We start from the raw sequence: 24,500 nt of genomic DNA, 5'->3' as shown, positions 1-24,500 counted from the left end.
ACACACACCCCCTCACATATACCCCCTCACACACACACCCTCACACACACCCCCTCACATATACCCCCTCACATATACCTCCTCACACACACACCCTCACATATACCTCCTCACACACACCCCCTCACACACACCCCCTCACATATACCTCCTCACACACACCCCCTCACACACACCCCCTCACATATACCCCCTCACACACACCCCCTCACATATACCTCCTCACACACACCCCCTCACACACACCCCCTCACATATACCCCCTCACACACACCCCCTCACACACACACCCTCACATATACCCCCTCACACACACCCCCTCACATATACCCCCTCACACACACACCCTCACACACACCCCCTCACATATACCCCCTCACATATACCTCCTCACACACACACCCTCACATATACCTCCTCACACACACCCCCTCACACACACCCCCTCACATATACCTCCTCACACACACCCCCTCACACACACCCCCTCACATATACCCCCTCACACACACCCCCTCACATATACCCCCTCACACACACCCCCTCACACACACACCCTCACATATACCTCCTCACACACACCTCCTCACATATACCCCCTCACACACACCCCCTCACACACACCCCCTCACATATACCCCCTCACACACACCCTCACACACACCCCCTCACTTACACCCCCTCACATACACCCCCTCACACACACACCCTCACACACACCCCCTCACTTACACCCCCTCACATACACCACCTCACACACACACCCTCACACACACCCCCTCACATATACCCCCTCACATATACCTCCTCACACACACCCCCTCACACACACCCCCTCACACACACCCCCTCACACACACACCCTCACATATACCTCCTCACACACACCCCCTCACACACACCCCCTCACACACACCCCCCTCACACACACACCCCCTCACACACACCCCCTCACACACACCCCCTCACACACACACACCCTCACACACACCCCCTCACACACACCCCCTCACACACACACACCCTCACACACACCCCCTCACATATACCCCCTCACATACACCTCCTCACACACACCCCCTCACACACACCCCCTCACACACACCCCCTCACACACACCCCCTCACACACACACACCCTCACACACACCCCCTCACACACACCCCCTCACACACACACACCCTCACACACACCCCCTCACATATACCCCCTCACATACACCTCCTCACACACACCCCCTCACACACACACCCTCACACACACCCTCACACACACCCCCTCACACACACCCCCTCACATATACCTCCTCACACACACCCCCTCACACACACCCCCTCACATATACCCCCTCACACACACACCCTCACACACACCCCCTCACATATACCTCCTCACACACACCCCCTCACACACACCCCCTCACACACACCCCCTCACACACACCCCCTCACACACACCCCCTCACACACACCCCCTCACATATACCTCCTCACACACACCCCCTCACATATACCTCCTCACACACACCCCCTCACATATACCTCCTCACACACACACCCCCTCACACACACCCCCTCACACACACCCCCTCACACACACCCCCTCACATATACCTCCTCACACACACCCCCTCACACACACCCCCTCACACACACCCCCTCACACACACCCCCTCACACACACACCCTCACACACACCCCCTCACATATACCTCCTCACACACACCCCCTCACACACACACCCCCTCACACACACCCCCTCACATATACCTCCTCACACACACCCCCTCACACACACCCCCTCACACACACCCCCTCACATATACCCCCTCACACACACACCCTCACACACACCCCCTCACATATACCTCCTCACACACACCCCCTCACATATACCTCCTCACACACACCCCCTCACACACACCCCCTCACACACACCCCCTCACATATACCTCCTCACACACACCCCCTCACATATACCTCCTCACACACACCCCCTCACACACACACCCTCACACACACCCCCTCACATATACCTCCTCACACACACCCCCTCACACACACCCCCTCACACACACACCCTCACATATACCTCCTCACACACACCCCCTCACACACACCCCCTCACATATACCCCCTCACACACACCCCCTCACACACACCCCCTCACACACACACCCTCACATATACCTCCTCACACACACACCCTCACACACACCCCCTCACATATACCCCCTCACACACACCCCCTCACACACACCCCCTCACATATACCCCCTCACACACACCCCCTCACATATACCTCCTCACACACACCCCCTCACATATACCCCCTCACACACACCCCCTCACACACACCCCCTCACATATACCTCCTCACACACACCCCCTCACATATACCCCCTCACACACACCCCCTCACATATACCCCCTCACACACACCCCCTCACACACACCCCCTCACATATACCCCCTCACACACACACCCTCACACACACCCCCTCACACACACACCCTCACACACACCCCCTCACACACACCCCCTCACATATACCTCCTCACACACCACCACCACCTTGTAACAAATACGCCAAAACAGGTGATCTGTCAAAGACTTTTTTATCCTTCAAAAGGATAAAGAAAAAAATACAAAGTTCTGTATAGAAACATATTGTACATTGTAAAACATATTACATAGTGTAAAACATAAAACTAGGCACAGTGTTGAAAATATAGGCACATTCAGTCAATCAATGCCTGGTGGCCGGGTCTTTGCCCGTGGGACCCGGCCGGGCTCAGCCCGAAAAGGTTACCTGGGCCCGCCTTCCCGTAGGCCCACCACCATGACAGGCCGCTGCTATGTGGTCTGGTCAGCAGTCGTGGCGTAGTGGACCCAACCTTACATCAACACCTGATTCTAATCAATGGTCATCATCAGCGTGTCGTCAATGACTACGTTTACATGCAGTCAAAATACGGGTTATTTCTAATATTGCGGTTACTGAAACATTCAGAATATTCCGTTTACATGGTAATTAATCATGTGGGATATCTGGATCAAACCAGCGACGCACGGAGAACATCATGACGCAATTACCGTCATTTCTGCTTCTTCTTCCTGTATCCAAATTCAAAACAAATGCTGCTTTGCGCAACTTTTCTCTCACCTTCTTGTAAATCTTCTATCCCGGTACTTTCTACCGTCTACAAATGCAGAAATGTTCATATCCTTCATTACATTTATGAAGTGATTAGTCTCCTCCTGGTCTTGTGTTTCTCCGTGTTTATAAGAACTTCCTGGACTCAAAAGACCAGGATTCCTTGTGAACAGAGCATGTGCAGAAAACAGATTCCTGTTCCGTTTGATGGGGATATTCTGTTTGGCGTTTACATGACCCAATATTCAGGTTTTAAAAGGAGTAACCCAGGGCTCATATTCTGGTTTTTAAAAACCCGAATATGAGCAAATTGGGGTTATTCAAAGGGGTTATTGGTGTTTACATTGCCGTGCAAATTCGGGTTATTGCCAATATTCAGGTTTTAAAAGGGTTATTGATGCATGGAAACACAGTCACTGACACAGTCCTTTGTATCAGGGTGTGATGAAGACGGGGCATGTCTAAAACCTGCAGGACTGCAGTTCTCTGGGACCAGGGTTGCCTCCCCTGATCTATATATCCATTCTCATGTCTGAACCTACTGGCAGCTCAGGATGGTGTGTGTAAATTGATGGGGATTAGCCACAATCCAGTGCCAAAACAGTCTCTATGTGTAATGTTAAGTGGAGTGGGTGAAATGGGCACCTCTGGGAGACTTCTAAAGTGCTGCAAGGCACCTCTGTTGGGACCACACTTACTGACTCAACAGTGCAGAATGAAGAGGGATGGTGATCTAAGTGACTTTGAGGGTGGACTGGTTGTTGTTCATATACGGGCCACCCTGAGTATTTCAGAAACTGCTGATCTACTGCTATTCAGCAGTTCTCTCAGTGAAAATAACATAGGTCTTTCAACTAGGGGATCCAGAAGGCTATCTGTAAGTGCTGAAGTCATAGCTGCCTTGAATCAGACGGGGTACAGCAGCAGAGGACCACACCAGGTGCCATTCCTAAATGTCAGCTAAAACAAAACTAAGGCCAAATTGGGAGAAATGATTGAAAAGCTGGAAAACAACACGATGCATGGGTCCTTCCTGCCTTGTAGTCAGTACTGGAGTTGAGGGGGATGAGGGGGGACGGCATCCCCCCATGAAATAAAAACGGTCCAAATCATCCCCCCTGAAATAAAAACGGTCCAAATCATCCCCCCTGAAATAAAAACGGTCCAAATCATCCCCCCTGTAAAACTGCCATCCCTCCTTTCCATCCCTTATGTCATTTCATCAATGAATGTGGTTTTACTGCTATTTCAACATTTAGAGTCATCACCAGAAAAATAACACCAGAAAAATAACTTATTTGACAATTTTCACCTGTTTCAAGTAAATTTTCGCTTGAAATAAGTAGAAAAATCTGCCAGTGGGACAAGATTTATCTTCTTATTACAAGCAAAAAAATCTTGTTCCACTGGCAGATTTTTCTACTTATTTCAAGTGAAAATCTACTTGAAACAGGTGAAAATTGTTGTTTTTTCCAGTGATGAGTCTTGTTTTAAGTGTAATGAGATGTTTTTACTAAAATGAGACATTTTAACTAGAAATAAGACAAATATTCTTGTTAAGATTTAGAGTTTTTGCAGTGATCCATGTTACTTATCCTGTGAAGGACAGAGTCATATTGATAAGTTCAGAAAAGTGTTTTTTATTGTTGTGTTTTGATGTATTTGATGTAAGCCCAGTGGATATTTAAAGCTTACAGAAGGCTGCATTTAACTGCTGCTATGTCATTCCTGCAGTATTTCTGCAGCTGTTTTGGTCACTGCTATTATTTGTAATATATTATATTATTTATAATCAGCACAAATTATCTGTCCCCATATGATAAAATCCACCATCCCCCCTGATTTTATTTTTACAACTGGAGTACTGCTTGTAGTAATAGATCAGGCACGTGCTGGTGATGGGTGTATTAGTGTGGGAAATATTTTCTTGGCCCTTAATGCAACTTGATCATCATCTGCGACTGTGCGATGTTACCATGTCAACAAAATCCCTGAGGTATATTTCAACCATCTTGTTGAATCTATACCAAGAACTATTCATGCAGTTTGGAAAGCACAAAGAGGGTCTACTATTGTACGAGAACGGTGTACCTCATAAAGTGGCCAGTGACTGTAAGAATTGTATACATTACATCAAGTTTATTAGATTCTCCTTTACTTCTGGTTCTTTTTTGTGTAGACATACCCTTGTAGTCTTGAGACGCGCAGATCTCCTTCTTCGCTGCCTCTGAACCCTTTAGCAAATGGATTGTTTTCTATCTTCAGCTGAGTGATCTGAGAAAATGATATTTAAGTGAAGCTCTTAGACTCTTTGGGGAAAAAGTAAAAGTCTGTATTAAGCAACTGTTTTACAACATCAGTCATTTTTCTGGAAAGAGCCATGATGCCATCTAAGCTCCTCTATTCACATTTTAATGATTGAAAAAACACAAACATTTTTCAAATCCCAAAACGTTAAAAGACTGCAGGAGTGTAATGACACCTTTTTATACATATATCTGGTAGATACACAATAGATTTCATTGTTCTACCTTGTGGTTTTGGTAAGAGGTCACAGAAACGAAGGCAGTCTCATGGAAGACATGAGTACAGTAGGCAGTGTTCTTGGATCCAAAGGCGTTGTTTTCATCTGCTTTCACTATGTGAAGCCTGGGTTGGTATTTGTGCATGGAGTTCAGGATGATCTACACAGGGAACCAGAAAACACCATATCAACCACGGACTCTGGAATGATGCTATGCTGATGATACGCAGCTCTACTTGTCTATGAAGCCGGATGAAACAGAACCGTTAGTTAAACTTCAGGCATGTCTTAGGGACATCAAGGACTGGATGTACGGAAATGTTTTGCTTCTAAATTCAGATAAAACAGAGGTTATCATTCTTGGTCCAAAGCATCATAGGAAGGGCTTAGATGGTGTGTTAGGTCTAAAACAGCATTAAACAATTTCGGAACCAAAGGAAAACACAAAGACTGGCTGGAATGGTTTTACGCACTTCTGCAGAAGGGGAGAGAACAAGAATGTTTCTCCAAAGTCCTCCTATGCTTTAAGAAACTTTGACAGGAACTAAACCATATATAATATAAATATAAGGACAGTGAACAGTAGACAGTAGACAATGGGAAGTGATAACGTGTGATTGATTCCTGACATTACAGTGGACAGCTGTCACCAGGACAGTCCAAAACTTGGAGTGGATCAGGAAGTGACTGTCCTGACATCTGTTAACAAAGCATGGACAGTTTAGACCAGGGGTCGGCAACCCAAAATGTTGAAAGAGCCATATTGGACCAAAAACACAAAAAACAAGTATGTCTGGAGCCGCAAAAAATGAAAAGTCTTGTATCAGCCTTAGAATGAAGACAACACATGCTGCATGTTTATATATTAGTTATAACTGGGGTTAGATTTTTTTTTTTCATTATGCACTTCATGCAAATTATGCAAAAAGTCGAAATGTCGAGAAAAAAGTCGAAATGTTGAGAAAAAAGTTGAAATGTCGAGATTAATGTTGAAGTACAATCTCGAGAAAAAAGTCAAAATGTTGAGAAAAAAGTCAAAATGTCGAGATTAAAAAGGAAAAGAAAAAAGAAGAAGAAGACAAGAAAGAGAAAAAAAAAACAGAAAAAAAGGAAAAAAAGAAGAAAAAAAGAAAAATGAAAAAAAAGAAGAAAAAAAGAAAAATGAAAAAAAAGAAAAAAGGTAAAAAGAGAAAAAAGGAAAAAAAGAATGAAAAAAAAAGGTCAAACATTTTTGAAAAAGCTCCAAGGAGCCACTACGGCGGCGCTAAAGAGCCGCATGCGGCTCTAGAGCCGCGGGTTGCCAACCCCCGGTTTAGAAGGACAAAAACAAGTTTAAACACCTGTGATTAACCTCACAGGTGTTGCGATGGCTTCCAGTGCAATTATGAGAAACCTTGGTGTTGTTATCGACCAGGATTTGTCGTTTAAACCATATATTAATCAGGTTTGTAAAATAGCATTTTTCCATCTCCGTAATATTGCAAAGATTAGGAAAATCCTCTCGCAGAGTGATGCAGAAAAACTAGTTCATGCGTTTGTATCTTCTAGACTAGATTACTGTAATGTGTTGTTAGCAGGATGTCCAAGTAATTTGCTGAATAGGCTCCAGCTGCACGAGTGCTGACAGGAATCAGCAGGAGAGACCACGTCTCTCCAGTGCTAGCTTCGCTACATTGGTTCCCGTAAAATTCAGAATCCAAGACACCCTTAGATACTTAGATACTATTCTGGCCACAAGGTTAAATCGTAGAGGTGTCATCTCGAGGATCTATGACACTCTAACTAATATAAATCCTCAGCCCACCACCAACATTAGAACCCTCTGGGAGGACGATCTTGGTACCTCTTTCTGATGAGCTGTGGAAAGCAGTTTTAGAGCAAGTACACTCATCCTCTTCATGCTCCAGATATGGCCTCATACAATTTAAAATTGTTCATCGCATCCACTATACTGTACCAAAGTCAAACTGGCCAAGATTTACCCCAATATTGATCCCACATGTGATCGGTGCAAGCACGCTCCAGCTACTTTAATACATAAGTTTTGGACATGTCCCACTCTACTCACATTCTGGCTTGAAATATTTAACTCCTTGAGCGATGTTTTCAATATGATAAAAGATACACATCCTCTGATAGCTGTATTTGGAGTAAAACCTGAGAACTGCAACTGGCCATTAAACATGTATAATGTGGTGGCCTTTACTACTTTGCTAGCCCGACGCCAAATACTATTGAACTGGAAGAGCTGAAAACCTCCCTCACATGTCAGGTGGATGAGAGACATTATGTTTCACCTAAAATTGGAGAAGATCAAATTCACTGAGGGGTAATAAGGACAAATTTAAAAAGGTTTGGTTGCCCTTTCTTATATATTTTGACAATGTCACTGCTGTCACAAACCGGGACCCCTCCTGATCAGTCCCTGGTACAGCCCAATTCCATAATAAGACGGTACCTACGTCTGCATGTCTGCAGGTGAACTCTGGTTCTGGTGACTGTGACCATAGCTGTTCTATATATTAGTACTATTATAACTTTTTTTTTTCTCTTTTTCTTTCTTTCTTTTCTTTCTTTCCTTCTTAATTCAGTTATTTACTCATTTAACTATTTAGTAGGGCCCGAGCACTTACAGTGCGAAGGCCCTATTGTACCTATTGTATAATTTTTTTTCCGACGAAATTTTACGTGCCCCAAAAGACCAAACCAAATTTTGCACCAAGCCAGGCTTGGCGAAAAATTTGATATTTAATGGTTTGCATTAATGGGCGTGGCCTAACGGCTCAACAGCGCCCCCTAGAGAACTTCGTGGCTCAAGCCCCAAAGTATGGTTTGACGTACATGCACGAAAATCGGTACACACCTGTATCATGTCGCAACTTAAAGAAAAGTCTCTTGGCGCCATGGCCGAAACCAAACAGGAAGTCGGCCACTTTGAATTAATCGTGTAATTTTGCCGCAATTTATGCCACTTCTTTGGCCGCTTCTTCGCCTGAACCGTAACGTGCACCCAGGTGTGTTATACATCAAAATGTGCGTCTCCATCCTGCGACGACGCGCATTACTGGTCCAGGTTTCTTCCCCCTTATGGTCCAGGTCCTGGTCCAGGTTTCTTTCCTCCTAAAGGGGAGTTTTTCTTGCCACAGTTTGGCTTAAGGTTTTTCTCCCACTAGGGGAGTTTTTACCTGCCAGTGTTTATGTAATAATTGCTCGGGGGTTTATGTTCTGGTCTCTGGAAATATACTAGAGACAACTTCTCTTGTAATAGACGCTATATAAATAAAATTGAATTGAATTAAATTGAATTGATGCTTAGAAGAGCCATCCATCCATCCGTTCATCCAGCTATCCATCCATCAAACCACCCATTCATCCTCCCATTCATCCATCCATACATCCTTCCATCCATCCATTCATCCATCCATACATCCTTCCATCCATCCATTCATCCATCCATCCTTCTTTCCGTCCATCCATCCATCCATCCTTCCATCCATCCATCCATCCATCCTTCCATCCATCCATCCATCCATCCATCCATCCATTCATCCATTCATCCTTCCTTCCTTCCTTCCTTCCTTCCTTCCTTCCTTCCATCCTTCCTTCCTTCCTTCCTTCCTTCCTTCCTTCCTTCCATCCTTCCTTCCATCCTTCCATCCTTCCTTCCTTCCTTCCTTCCTTCCTTCCTTCCTTCCTTCCATCCTTCCTTCCTTCCTTCCATCATTCCTTCCTTCCATCCTTCCTTCCTTCCATCCTTCCATCCTTCCTTCCTTCCTTCCTTCCTTCCTTCCTTCCATCCTTCCTTCCTTCCATCCTTCCATCCTTCCTTCCTTCCTTCCTTCCATCCTTCCTTCCTTCCATCCTTCCTTCCTTCCTTCCTTCCATCCTTCCTTCCTTCCATCCTTCCATCCATCCGACAACAATGTGTTTCCAAACCGAGTCTCTTGGTTCTTCCCGCCTGACGTGATGAAAGTGAAACTCCTCCTCCCCTCCTCCATCCATCCCTCCATCCTGACTGGATGCCCAGACCGCCTCAACTTATCACCACCATCAAAAGAGCAGTAAGGGAGAGAGTTAGCGCAGCTTGACTTCTGAGAAACTCATTTTGACTGCTTATATATTTCCGATCTCATTATTTTGGTCCCTACCCAGAGTTCAGGACTAGGCGTGAAGGTTGGAATGTAGAGCAACTGGTAAAATAAGAACAGTCTTTTTTCAGCCAACAGAGTAGTTTCATCTGCAACACTAATCCTTCTGTGAATCTTCCACTCCGCTCTGCCCCATTTGTGAAGAAGACCCTGACAGACTTGAACGCCCTGACTTTAGGCACCAGCTCGTTCCCAACCCAGGCCAGGTCACCTGCCATCTCCTGACTGTCATGTTCTGGTCTCTGGAAAACACCTAGGGACCACTTCTGTTGTAATAGACACTATACAAATACAATTGAATTGAATTGAATTGAATCTAATTGAATTGACTGAGAATCATGACCTCACACTTGGAGGTGCTTATTTTCATCTCAACATCTGAACACATTGTGACACTAATTGATTCCTTTAACCCTTGTACTGTCTTTGGGTCAAAATGACCTCATTCTGTTCCTTCTTTTCTCCCTTCCTTCCTTCATTTCTATCTTCCTTCCTTCTTTTCTATGTTCCTTCCTTCTTTTTTCCCTTCTTTTCTCCCGTCCTTCTTTCTTTTCTCCCTTCCTTCCTTCTTTCCTTCCTTCCTTCTTTCCTCCCTTCTTTCCTTCCTTCCTTCCTTCTTTTCTCCCTTCCTTCCTTCTTTTCTTTCTTCCTTCCTTCTTTTCTTCCTTCTTTTCTTCCTTCCTTCCTTCCTTCCTTCCTTCCTTCCTTCCTTCCTTCCTTCCTTCCTTCCCTCCTTCCTCCCTTCCTTCCTTCTTTCCTCCTTTCCTTCCTTCCTTCTTTTCTCCCTTTCTTCTTTTCTCCCTTCCTTCTTTCTTTCCTTCCTTCCTTCTTTTCTCCCATCCTTCCTTCTTTCCTCCCTTCTTTCCTTCCTTCCTTCTTTTCTCCCTTCCTTCCTTCTTTTCTTCCTTCCTTCCTTCCTTCTTTCCTCCCTTCTTCCCTTCCTCCTTCCTTGACCTGAAGACAGCACCAGGGTTAATTTCGTACGGAGAGTCAGACATTCCCCAGTTTAATTCCCACAGGAGCTTGAGCTTTTAAGTGTAAAGTGTGTGGACTCAATCAGGTCAGAGAACAGTTTCTGTGCATCTCTCAGCTCTGTCACTGTGGAGTTGTGCGTCAGTGTAGCAGGTGGCATGTGTCGAGTGTTGAGGTTACTGGGAGGCTGCAGGTCAGCTCAGTAACATCACTTTCCTCAGCCTAGTGCTGTGCTCAGCGAGGCATCAGCAACAGTGGGACAGGGTCATCACTAGTCCAGCTCTGTCAACCGGGATCAACGTCAAACTCCGTACCCCCCACCCCATCACCACCACCATTTGCCAGACACTAAAGCCCTCTCCTCAAGGGGGCTCCCAAAGAGAAGCAAAGGTTGAGGAGGCCATGGCTGCTAGGGTCAGGTTGAACACCGAGCAGCCCTTGCTCACATGCTCCTGTTGCCGGGGCAGGGTATAAAGCTGCAGGCACAGATAAAGTATTGGCTGCTTCACCACAGGCTCTGCGTTGACCTTTGTCTGCTCTGCTGTCAGAGAGTGATAGCGGAGAGTCTTGGATGACTGTCTGAGAGCACTGATCAAAAAAGCCTTCCTCACATCACTGAGAGGCTAAAGAAAGAATTTGCTTTCATCTCTACTGATGTAAAAACACGCTGATGTAATTGCTTTCATTGACTGGCTTGCGTTCTGGATGACTGAAGTGTTCTGGCTCATTTTTATTTGTTTATTTTCAAGAATAGTCTGTAATGTTCAGAAGAGTATTAGGGCCAGGCAGGAGAAAAATAAAAATAATATTTTGGAGGAGGAAGATTTTTTTTTTAATTATGCACTTCGAGAAAAAAGTCGAAATGTCAAGATTAATGTCCAAGTACAATTTTGAGAAAAAAGTCGAAATGTTGAGAAAAAAGTTGAAATGTCGAGATTAATGTCGAAGTACAATTTCGAGAAAAAAGTCGAAATGTATTTCAACTTTATTTTCGAAATTCCGACTTTATTCACGAAATTTTGACTTTATACACAAAGTTTTAACTTTATTCTTGAAATTATATTTCAACATTAATCTTGACATTTCGACTTTTTTACAATAATAAAAAAATAATAATAATAACACAATAAAAAAAAAACTTCCTTCTCAAATATTTTTTCTCCTGCATGGCCCTGATACTCTTCCGTAGTAATGACCCAACCGTGCCACCGTGTCAAGAGAGTAAAATGCACTTATCAAGGTTTGTCATTATACTAAAGTTACAGCCAAAGCTCCTAGTTAGCATCAGGAAATGATCATGACAGCAGATATACATTTGTAATGAGGTATTGCTCAATATGAACATTATTGTTTGAAATACGTGCTGAATGGCGGTACAGTTCACTATCATGGTTAATGATAGGTATGAATGACTCCACACTGCTCTTACACTACCACATCACTTTGTGAAACAGTTTGGCTAAGAGTGGTAAATCTGTCGCAGGCTGCTGCCATCTGTTTCCCATCAGAGAGTATACTACTGATGCTGAGCAGGTCCACTGCTCAGACGCCACACCTTGTACACTGCTTGTACTATGGAAAGTAACTTAGAAATCCAAATGTCCTGTCAGATCAGAGTAGAGTCATCTAAGTTCCTCATTTTCATCCCCACTCACCTGAAGCGTCAGAAGTGGAGTTAAAAGGGAGCTTTTGTATTATATTTCTGTGGTATTTTATTATTATCCTATGATTATGTCAGCTGTTGCAAAAATATCAGTATGTTTCCTTTATCTTTTTTTTTTAATTATCATTTTTGTCTTGAAACTACGGAAGAGTATCAGGGCCAGGGAGGAGAAAAATAAAAATAATATTTTAGAGGAGGAAGATTTTTTTTTCATTATGCACTTCGAGAAAAAAGTCAAAATGTCGAGAAAAAAGTCAAAATGTTGAGATTGATGTTGAAGTACAATTTCGAGAAAAAAGTCGAAATGTCGAGAAGAAAGTCGACATTTCGACTTTTTTCTCGAAATTGTATTTCAACAATCTCGACATTTCGACTTTTTTCTCGACATTTCATCTTTTTTCTCGAAGTGCATAATGAAAAAAAATCGCAATTTTTTTTTTTCTTGCCTGGCCCTAATACTCTTCTGTATGAAACCAATATTACAATGTATGTGTTATGCCAGGACTGAAAGAGTTAAGAGAGACAAGGAGTATGTGGGAGACGCAGTGAAGACAATTTGCAGTGAAGTTGTGACCGAGAATTACACCTGCGTCTCACAGCGTGATGACATTCCCCTCATGTGGCATGTGCTGTAATCACCAGCCTAATGGCCCACCTCTACCACAGGACTCCAAGCTTTTATGTTTATCCATAAAACAAAACGTAATCAGGTAACTAAATCACATTTGTAATGAATCAATCACTACCGTACAGGGCAGGACTACATGCTGAATTAGTCCTTTTTGCACATTCTGTAATGAGCATAATTAGCAGAGGTGGGAAGTAACGAGTTACATTTACTCTGTTACATTTACTTGAGTAAGTTTTGGGAGATTTTGTACTTTTAGGAGTAGTTTTTGATCACTATACTTTTTACTTTTACTTGAGTAGATTTGTGAAGAAGAAACTGTTCCTCTTACTCCGCTACATTAGACTACGTTGAGCTGTTACTTTTCTTTTATCCCTTTTATCCGTGTACGCGTCAATCTCATGACATCACTGGGTGATTCTTTGGGAAAAATGTTTGTTTTTGCATGTTTTGTCACATTTACACAGACTCAAACACACACAGAGTTTCTATGAGTTCATGTTTGTTCTAGTTCTGCTGGTTAAAAAAGAAAAGTACAAAGGCTGGAAATTTTGTGCTACTTGTGCTTAATTTATTTTTAATTCTGTTATTATTTTATTTATTTTATTATTTATTAAAGTACTTGAATTTACTTTAAGATTATTTTAATTTAAGCTATTTTTTATTTTTTATTAATTTTAATTTATTTTATTGATTTAATTTGCCTGAAGATGATTATTTTGTACTTTTGTCTGTTTAAATGGTTGTGTTAAAAAAATAAATCAGACGTTACTCAACAGTTACTCAGTACTTGAGTAGTTTTTTCACCAAGTACTTTTTTACTTTTACTCAAGTAATTATTTGGATGACTACTTTTTACTTCTACTTGAGTCATATTATTCTGAAGTAACAGTACTTTTACTTGAGTACAATTTTTGGCTCCTCTACCAGCTCTGTCTCTACCACAGGACTCCAAGCTTTTATGTTGATCCATAAAATGAAACGTAATCAGGTAACTAAATCACATTTGTAATGAATCCTCCATCACTACCGTACAGGGCAGGACTACATGCTGAATTAGTCCTTTTTGCACATTCTGTAATGAGCATAATTAGTGCCTGGGATTTCCTTGGGTGCACTTTGAGCGGCGCTGTGTCTCCTACACCTCCCAGTCTGGGCGTCATCTGGCCCCTGCTTGGCCTCTAACTCGCTCTGTCCTCATTACTCGCCCTTATCACTGGCCAGGCACTCAACTCAACCTGACAGCAGGCTCCGCCACTGATCTGAGAGGTTATGAACCTAATGAGCCCGCCCATTGATGGGATGTTTTCAGACAAGCTATCCCAGAGTTACCCTGGGGAGCGCTGCCACAGTCGCACTCTTCACCTCCCTCTGCAGCCTCTCTCTCCCTCTCTCTCTGGCAGTCCTCTGCTTCCCTCCACTCCTCCATCTCCCCATGCTCCATGGTCTTGCTGTTTGCATATGGGTCAATGACGAATAAGGATTTTCAACAGGTCAATTTTAAAATAATAAAAAAAAGAATATGTATTGCAGTAATTCAAACATTAAGAATGTTGTGTACACATAAATTCATATAAAACTTTTAAATTAAGTGATTTTTGTCAAGATGAATTGGCACTAGCCTTAAAGGGGACATATTATGAAAAACACGTTTTTTCTTGTTTTAACATATATAAAGTGGTCTCCCCTCACCCTGCCAGCAGAGGGGAGACAAAATCCCATGAATTTCTGCAAGGTCTGTGACCCCCGCCTTACAGAATCCCCCAGTGTCACGTGATTTTTTTTGAGCCGATGAGAATCTGCGCCTAGGGTGACGTCACCCGAGGCGCAGAGGTTCGGCCTCCGCTGCTGAAACCACGCCCACAACCAGCTCTCTCCGCCGGCTGGAGCTCCACCATTGTTCAGCAGCGGTGGCTGTTTGAACAAATTAGATTTTGCATCGACATTTACCCTCATAACAGGATCAGTTCCCACAGCACGGACCTGGTAACTGCACAGGAGTCAGCGGTAAGTTCCTTTTTTTTTATGGTATTTATATTTGTAAGATCTTTGCATGGGCTAAGTATTTAGCTTAGCTCCGGAGCACCGGCGCCGCATACGGAGCTGCGGGGGCTGCTCACGGACCGGACCGCTGAGGAGCTCGGGGCTCTATTAGTACCGTAATACATTTTTCCTCTGTGGTTTCAGATCTTTCAAGCACCTGGAGCTGTTCACATTCAGAAGACGCGCGGTCCTTCCTTGAGCCAGCAATAGTGCATACATTTTATTTATATATTTTAACAATAAAGTTGCCATTTGTGAAAATTCAGTGTTGTGATTTCTTTACAGTTAACATGATTCATTTGTCTTGTAACATAAGAAATAAGAAATCTTCCTGTGTGAAGACGAGGTGACTAAAGGCTGATTTATGGTTCCGCGTTACACCAACGCAGAGCCTACGGCGTAGGGTACGTGTGGATTTAACGCAGAACCGTGGACACGCTTTGCTACGCAGCCGCTGCTCTTCTCCCCGGAGCGACGCTTTGTCTCCTCCCATGCTACACGTCATTCAAGCAGCCAATCAGCGCAGAGCCTCATTATCATAGCCCCCCCCGCCCTGAAAATGAAGCACAGAAAAAGGCTTTAGGAGCGGAAAAAATAAAAACATGGCCCAGAGACTGAATTTCTGATTTATGTAGAAAAAACAAGCTTTAGATTGTTTTTAAGACATTCAAGGCCTGTTTAAAATATACATTAAATGCCATAATATGTCCCCTTTAACCCTTGTGCTGTCTTTGGGTCAAGGAAGGGTTAAAGGAGAAAAGAAGGAATGAAGGAAGGAAGAAAAGATGGAAGGAAGGAAAGAAGGAAGAAAAGAGAAAAGAAAGAAAGAAGGAAGGAAGTAGGAAAGGGAGTAAGGAAGGTAGAGAAGATGGAAGGGAGTAAGGAAGGAAGAAAAGATGGAAGGAAGGGAGAAAGGAGAAAAGAAGAAAAAGAAGGAAGGAAGTAGGAAAGGGAGTAAGGAAGGGAGAAAGGAAGGAACGAAGGGAGAAAAGGAAAGGAAGAAGGGAGGGAAGAAGGAAGGAATGGATAAAATAAGGAAAGAAGGAAGGAAAAGCAAAGAAGGTAATAAAGGAACGAATGATGGAAGGGAGGTAGGAAGAAAAGGAGTAAAGGAGGGTAAAAAAGGAGGAAAAGAGGAAAGGAAGAAGGAAGGAGAGAGCAGGAGGAAAGAAGGATAGAAGAAGACAGCACAAGGGTTAAAAAAGTAATGTGGTGAAACCATGATTCACGTTAAAATAAATTAATTTCCTTGACATCTTGACATCTTTTTTCAGTTTTATACAAAAATGGTTGTTTTTTAATGGTCGCCACATGATATTTCATAAAATGGACATAATCAGTCAAACTTTGTTTATATATTATGATGGAAATATAAATACAAATGTGTAGAAATCTTATACACTACAAGACATTTCAGAAATCATGCCAGATAGGGCAGAAGATTGATTTAAATTTCCAAAAAAGTTTTCAAAACAAGAGTCATGAAGACGGTCGCACCACATGACATTTTGACGCTTAAAACAACAACAAAATCCCAAATAACTAGTATTTTTTGTAAAATTCAATTGAGTCCATATGTGGGACAGGTAGGTCATATATATATATATATATATATATATATGGTATTTTTTTTTATCCATTTAAACCTTTTTTAAAATTGAAAAAAAATCTGTTTTTCGGAAAATATAGGCGTCACGTCATTGACCTACATTCATCAACTAGATATTTCACATCAGTTGAATGTTTCTCAGATAGTTTCTTACTGTGGTGTGGGTGGCATATGCTGAGATTCCTGTCACAACATCCCCCATCCCTCCAGGAGGAGTGACATTTCTACCAGTGTATCAGGGTGTCGGAAGTCTGTTCCAGACACGCAATGCTGAAATTGACAATGTTGCCTAGGAGTCGGGTTGGAGGTGACCCTCATCCACAAAACCTTCAGGGACCAAGACACAGTATGCACTTCAAAGCTGTACTTATTAGCAGTCTGGTTTCTCAACTGGATGTAAAACACGAGGAAGGATAATCAACACGTCATTCATCATTTGTTCATTCAAAATGACCTCCATGACCTTGATCATCTCTGGTTTTCTTCTTCACCACATATTTGTTTTTCCAGCCTGCTGAACATGGTTTTGGAACACACTTTATTGACTACGTTTACATGCAGTCAAAATTCAGGTTATTGCTAATATTCCGGTTACTGAAACATTGGGAATATTCTGTTTACATGGTAATTAATCATTCTGGATATCTGGATCAAACCAGCGACGCACGGAGAACGTGATGACGCAATTCCCGTCATTTCTGCTTCTTCTTCCTGTATCCAAATTCAAAACAAATGCTGCTTCACGCAACTTTTCTCTCACCTTCTTGTAAATCTTCTATCCCGGTACTTTCTACCGTCTACAAATGCAGAAATGTTCATATCCTTCATTACATTTATGAAGTGATTAGTCTCCTCCTGGTCTTGTTTCTCCGTGTTTATAAAAACTTCCTGGACTCAAAAGACCAGGATTCCTTGTGAACAGAGCATGTGCAGAAAACAGATTCCTGTTCCGTTTGATGGGGATATTCCGTTTGGTGTTTACATGACCCAATATTCAGGTTTTAAAAGGAGGAACCCAGGGCTCATATTGGGGTTTTTAAAAACCCCAATATGAGCAAATTCAGGTTATTGAAAGGGGTTATTGGTGTTTACATGGCTGTGCAAATTCAGGTTATTGCCAATATTCAGGTTTTAAAAGGGTTATTGATGCATGGAAACACAGTCAATGACTTTCCTGAAGTATTTCTTGTAATCATTTATTTATTCTTTTACTTGTTTTGTGCGTAATGCCTGTTTTGGGGGCCGTTACCAGAGCTACTGTGGGCATATGTAAACAGTGGTTTCACGTTTTAGTCATCATCTGCAATGGTCAGAGAAGAGGTGCCATGTTTCTGCTGAAAAAGGAAGATGAAGCTTGTAGACACCAAAAACATGCCTTGATTCATTGTGAGTGCAGTACTCACATGTCCAAAGGGGTCCAGGTGATTGTTGGTAAGCTTCAGCTTTTGGAAAGAAACCAGCTGCCTCATCCAGTGGGCTCCTGTGGCGGGTGAATCGGGATGAACGTAGAGTCTGCCTGGCATCGCTGGCTCGGCCTTGCCAGCCACCATCCTGCAAACACAGTCATAGAGGTGTGAAGGAGTTAACAACATACGTACCTTCTTTGAAGAGTCAGCAGCATCCCTCTGTCAGCAGATATGACCACGTAACATTTTGAAACATGTAACATATTGAAGGCATAATTAATACTTTGGACCATTGGGGCTACCAAGATTTGATGAGGTGTATGAGGAGGAAGGACCAGTCCCGCCTGACAGAGTACCGGCTGGACTGGCAACCTGGTTTACCCACACCTGAGTTGGACTCCAGCAGATCCCAGGACCCAGAATACCATAAAGCAGGTATGTATGTATGTGTGTGTGTGTGTGTGTGTGTGTGTGTGTGTGTGTGTGTGTGTGTGTGTGTGTGTGTGTGTGTGTGTGTGTGTGTGTGTGTGTGTGTGTGTGTGTGTGTGTGTGTGTGTGTGTGTGTGTGTGTGTGTGTGTGTGTGTGTGTGTGTGTGTGTGTGTGTGTGTGTGTGTGTGTGTGTGTGTGTGTGTGTGTGTGTATGTATGTATGTATGTATGTATGTATGTATGTATGCATGTATGTATGTATGTATGTATGTATGTCGCTTCATTGGCTACCCGTAAAATTCAGAATTCAATTTAAAATTGTATTGCTTGCTTATAAAGCCCAAAACTGCTTAGCTCCTCAGTATTTACAAGATTTGATATTGCCTTATGTTCCTGGCAGAGCTCTCCGCTCCCAGTGCAGGTCTACTCGTAGTTCCTAGAGTAGAGGGCGGGCATTCTGCTATCAGGCACCACTACTATGGAACCAACTTCCAATCTGGGTTAAGGAGGCTGACACCACCTCCACCTTTAAAACTAAACTTAAAACCTTTCTGTTTATTAAAGCCTATAGTTAGTGTTTAGTAAACCTCTAGCTGGTGTTGGTAAATCTCTAGGTAGTGTAAACTCTAGTGTGTTAGAGTCAGTAGTCATAGTCGCAGCTATAGAACAAGACTATAATAGTTAGTCTCAAATATAGCTTGGTGGTAGATATGCTGCTATAGGCTTATGCTGCAGGGGAGCACCGACATGATCCACTGGGCGGTGCCTCTCACCCTTCTTCTCCTCTCCTCTTCCCTTCCTCTCTTCTCCATTACCATTTTTATTTATTATAAATATCTCATAGCTATCATTTTTGTCCATCGTTCCTGTAGTTTCTTGTGCTGGCCCCCCTTTTTTCTCTTTTGTGCATGTTCTCAGGCCGGAGCTTTGGGAGCTGCGTGCTGGCCTGTGTTCCCGGCCCCTCCCCCATCCCCGGTCATCCCCCTGCTGCCTCCACCTGTCTGCTGTGTGCTGCTGACGTCCCCGACCCCCCAGTCTGGTCTCCAGCAAGAGGGTCCCCCCTTATGATCCAGGTCCTGGTCCAGGTTTCTATCCAGGTCCTGGTCCAGGTTTCTACCCCCTTATGATCCAGGTCCTGGTCCAGGTTTCTACCCCCTTATGATCCAGGTCCTGGTCCAGGTTTCTCCTCCTAAAGGGGAGTTTTTCTTGCCACTGTTTGGCTTAAGGTTTTTCTCCCACTAGGGGAGTTTTTACCTGCCAGTGTTTATGTAATAATTGCTCGGGGGTTTATGTTCTGGGTCTCTAGAAAGATCCTAGAGACAACTTCTGTTGTAATAGACGCTATATAAATAAAATTGAATTGAATTGAATTGAATGTATGTATGTATGTATGTATGTATGTATGTATGTATGTATGTATGTATGTATGTATGTATGTATGTATGTATGTATGTATGTATGTATGTATGTATGTATGTATGTATGTATGTATGTATGTATGTATGTATGTATGTATGTATGTATGTATGTATGTATGTATGTATGTATGTATGTATGTATGTGGATGGATGGATCACATGGTCAGGGTCTGTGTAATGTCGTGTGGGTTGTTCTTATGGCAGTCCTGTGTTCCTGTCTGTAATCCAACCTGTTTCATTGTATAAATGAACTTCACAGATTATTTTATATATATATATATATATATATATATATATATATATATATATATATATATATATATATATATATATATAACAGGTACAACGTTCTCGAAACTTCATTCATTTCATTTCCATAAACTCATTTAGAGTGTGTGTCCATGCTTTCCTACATGTGCACATGTGGCAAAGGTTTGCTTCACTTAACTTAAACCAAACCAAAAAAATGTTAAGTTTATGGGTTCCCAATGTTTTCAACCAACCAAATTAGAAAAATTAGGATAATATAAAAATGCTTATAAACAAACATATGAATACATTAATTCATTAACTGCTTTGCTGCTTACAATTACAACAACTTTGTGATATTGTGATCAGATGGAGTTATAGCCACAGTTAAGAGAAGCAAACCCGTGGATCAATACGTCCACATATCAATCACATATCAATAACGCGTATCACAAGTACCACACTTGTTTCTACTCATTTGAAAATAAACAAAAACACAAAACTATGTTTTACAGAGCAGAAGAACCATTGCAAGATAATGACACTGTAACCTTCAAATCTTTTTTGGGTTTATTATTGATTATATTCAATTCAGTTTTATTTATATAGCGCCTATTACAAGTTGAACCATGTGCACGCACATCTGTTCTCTTTATAAATCACAGTCCAGCTGGAAGGTTGCTCAGCTGAATCCGCCTCATATCCTGCCCTCTACACGCCCACTTTTTACCATACATTTTATTTATTTTTATTTTTTATTTAACCTTTATTTCACCAGGAAACAAAAACTCGTTGAGATTAAAAATCTCTTTTACAAGAGGGTCCTGGCCAAGACAGGCAGCAACACAGTAACATGACATATGACACGACACATAACAAAACAAATCACTGTTGACATTACTCATAGCATCTGCAAGCAGAATTGGACATCTCAAGATCTGTCAGGAGCGATTTAAAAGCATTAAGTGAGACCAGCTCTCTGAGATTCAAGGTGTTTTGCAGCTGGTTCCAGGAGGAAGGTGCAGCAGACCTGAAGGCCTTCTTTCCCAGCTCGGTATGCACTCTAGGGACAGATAGTAGCAGACGCTCCTGAGAGCGTAGATGGTAGCCTCCTGATTTTTTACGGTCAATGTATGACTGTAAATATATTGGAATCAGACCAAGTATAGCCTTGTAGATGAAAATGTACCAGTGGTTGAGCCTGCGAGTGGACAAGGCCGACCAACCCACCCGGGCATACAATGTACAATGGTGAGTGAGAGCTCTCATATTCGTAATAAATCTCAATGCACCATGATAAACAGTGTCAAGCGAGTGGAGGCATTGAGAAGATGCATGCATATACAGAATGTCACCGTAACCCAGCACAGACATAAAAGTGGCTGCAACCAACCTCTTCCTAGCCTCAAAAGAAAAACATGCCCTATTTCTGAAGAAAACCCCAGTTTCAACTTAAGTTTTCTAACAAGTTGATCAATTTGTGGCTTAAAACAGAGAGTCATCGATCAGAATTCCCAGGTACTTGTATTGGGACACAGTCTCAATCTCAAAGCCCTGGGACGAGTAATAAATGATGATGATGAGATAAATGCATATGGATGAGCCTACTGAGCATGCGCAGTGGCTTCCTGCAGCCTGTTTGGCGTCAGAATGAATGAAAGGGTGTCCAGCCACCGTGACACTGACTTTCACGGAGACTTAAATCTAGATGTTGTAGATGATGTGGAGGACAGGAAAACCACATAATTTGGTGGTCACAGTAAAAGTTAGAATAAGTATATAAATAGTATACAATAAAATAAAGCGAGTGAGTGGCAGCACGCCGTTGCTGCCCGTTAGTGCCACGACGCAATTACCACTGGGGACAGGGGGGACATGCCCCCCACACTTTTCAAAATCATGTATTTGTCCCCCCCACTTTACAGTTTACAAACTAACGGTAGGCTCAGCCTGTGATTGCAAATCCTCAAGACTGTCTGTGCGAAAGCGATGCGAAGACGGGACGGGACCAGCCCCCCAGTCTCGCACTCAGAAGGTGTGCCGATTTTTTCCAGTGTCCAGCCGCGGTACTGCAACAGAAAATCCCATGGGGCCCAAAAAGCTTTTTTCCCATAGACCGCAATAGTAAAAGAGAAGCCTCTAAAACTGTTCACAGGACACCTCCAGCTGTAATCACCGGCAATTACTAATCTTTGTATTCTATATTTTTAAGTCATGGACTTTATATCTGTCAAAAATGTTTTATAACGGCCAGAAAAGTCAAAGAAAAGTCTCTTTCTGGGCGTGACGTCACGGCCGTGTCGGTGCCATTGATGTTGCCCCGGGGCATGATGGGAGGCCCCAGAGCATCATGGGAGGTGACTCAACTGCGCATGCTCTATGGGCCCGTGTCAGGCCCCCAGTCTCGCGCTCAGAAGGCACGCCGATTTTTTCCAGTGGCCAGCCGCGGTACTGCAACAAAAAATCCCATGGGGCCCAGAAAGCTTTTTTCCCATAGACCGCAATAGTAAAAGAGAAGCCTCTAAAACTGTTCACAGGACACCTCCAGCTGTAATCACCGGCAATTACTAATCTTTGTATTCTATATTTTTAAGTCATGGACTTTATATCCGTCAAAAATGTTTTATAACGGCCAGAAAAGTCAAAGAAAAGTCTCTTTCTGGGCGTGACGTCACGGCTTTGTCCGTGCACTCGCAAAGCGCGGTCGTGTGTGTCTCGGGAACGAGCATGGCTGAATCTAAGCCGTTCGGCGGAATAATCACTCAGAAAAGTGGAAAACACGGCTCAAAGGTGTGTTTTTGTGGTCTCTTAATTTTTTTTTCCATGACAAAAGACATTGGGTTTATAATAAAACCTCAGTAAACGAGGGGGAGCTGCTCTGATCAGTGTTGAGCAGCAGCTGAGCAGGAGACCCTCTGTCATTCATTGAGCTGGAGCTGCGCGCTATGGCACAGAGCTCAGGTGGGACGCTCAGTCACACTCGGTCTAAACGCCCTGACCAGGGGGATCACAGACGGAAATGTTTAATAGCAAGAATAATAATGGTTTGTCATTCTTGTACTTAAACATTTCCGTTGTAGCCAACGGTGTATGGTTTGTGAAAATAAGATATCAGGCAGGAATAACACTTAATGTGAGCCCAGAAGCTGTAAAAGAATCAGAGAAAATGCAAAGTTAATTACGCCTAACATTCGGACTGCACGATCATTAATAGACAAAAAGATTTACCCAAAGGTATATAGATAAATAGCATATGACAGCTTGTGTTATTGTGGGGAATCCCATGTGTTTTTTTGTTTGTTTGTTTTTATAAAGATGACTCGTTTTATCCTTACTCAAAAAAATTAAACTCCACAAATTAACCACATTTAATATTTGACATATTTAAACATAATACTTGACAAAACTTGTAATACAAAAAATAAGTAATAAACTTGGGAAGTTTCATGGTGTAAATGCTATTTACATTTTTACCCTATTTTAGCCTATTAACCTGGGGTGTCTCATCTTAAATAAAAATGACTCGTTTTATCTTTAATTAAAAAAAACACACAAATGAACCATGTATAGTCTATAACCATGAGTTTGAGAACAGCATCGGTTGATTTGCCCTATAAATCCCTAATTTCATTGTGTACATCTATCATTACCGGTCTGAAGGACTCATGAGCGCGCAGCGCTTGTCCAGAGCGCGCACATGGATGTATTATGCGCGCAGCGCTCGTTCACATTGCCCCGGGGCATGATGGGAGGCCCCAGAGCATCATGGGAGGTGACTCAACTGCGCATGCTCTATGGGCCCGTGTACCAGGAAGTAAACCAGGAAGTCAGATATTTTTTCGGCGGATGCGCTGGGTGAGCAAACTCCATTGAAATGAATGGGCGGCCATTTTCGATCCGGTATCCAGTTATATAATACATCCATGGCCCGTGTACACGGAAGTAAACCAGGAAGTCAGAGATTTTTTCGGCACATGCGCTGGCTGAGCAGAATGCATTGAAATGAATGGGCGGCCATTTTGGGCACTGTATCCAGTTAATATTATAGATCCATGGACGGGACCCGCTCCCCCTCCTCCCTCCCGTCTCCCCTCAGAGCTGCTCAGGGCTGATTTATGGTTCCGCGTCATACCAACGCAGAGCCTACGGCGTAGGGTACGCAGCGACGCGTACCCTACGGCGTAGGCTCTGCATTGGTGTAACGCAGGACTATAATTCAGGCTTAAAAGTAAACACAACATGCGCGCAACCGGC

At 43.0% G+C, this 24,500-nt stretch overlaps 1 protein-coding gene across 2 annotated transcripts in view; it reads right to left on the bottom strand.

Moving 5' to 3' along the window:
• The window catches only part of tbx4 (T-box transcription factor 4), a 63,016-nt gene that overhangs the window by 5,996 nt on the left and 32,520 nt on the right, over positions 1 to 24,500 (bottom strand). For both annotated transcript variants that reach the window (XM_061718695.1, XM_061718693.1), the window contains 3 exons: positions 18,148 to 18,295; positions 5,689 to 5,841; positions 5,343 to 5,431 (listed from right to left, as the gene is read on the bottom strand). In XM_061718695.1, coding sequence (XP_061574679.1) covers positions 5,343 to 5,431; positions 5,689 to 5,841; positions 18,148 to 18,295 — 390 coding nt within the window. The remainder of the gene's footprint in view (positions 1 to 5,342; positions 5,432 to 5,688; positions 5,842 to 18,147; positions 18,296 to 24,500) is intronic.

The sequence above is a fragment of the Cololabis saira genome, chromosome 4, assembly GCF_033807715.1.
Source record: "Cololabis saira isolate AMF1-May2022 chromosome 4, fColSai1.1, whole genome shotgun sequence".
Classification (NCBI taxonomy): domain Eukaryota; kingdom Metazoa; phylum Chordata; class Actinopteri; order Beloniformes; family Belonidae; genus Cololabis; species Cololabis saira.
Note: the sequence above shows the minus strand (reverse complement) of the source record. Positions and strands in the feature narration are given on the sequence as shown.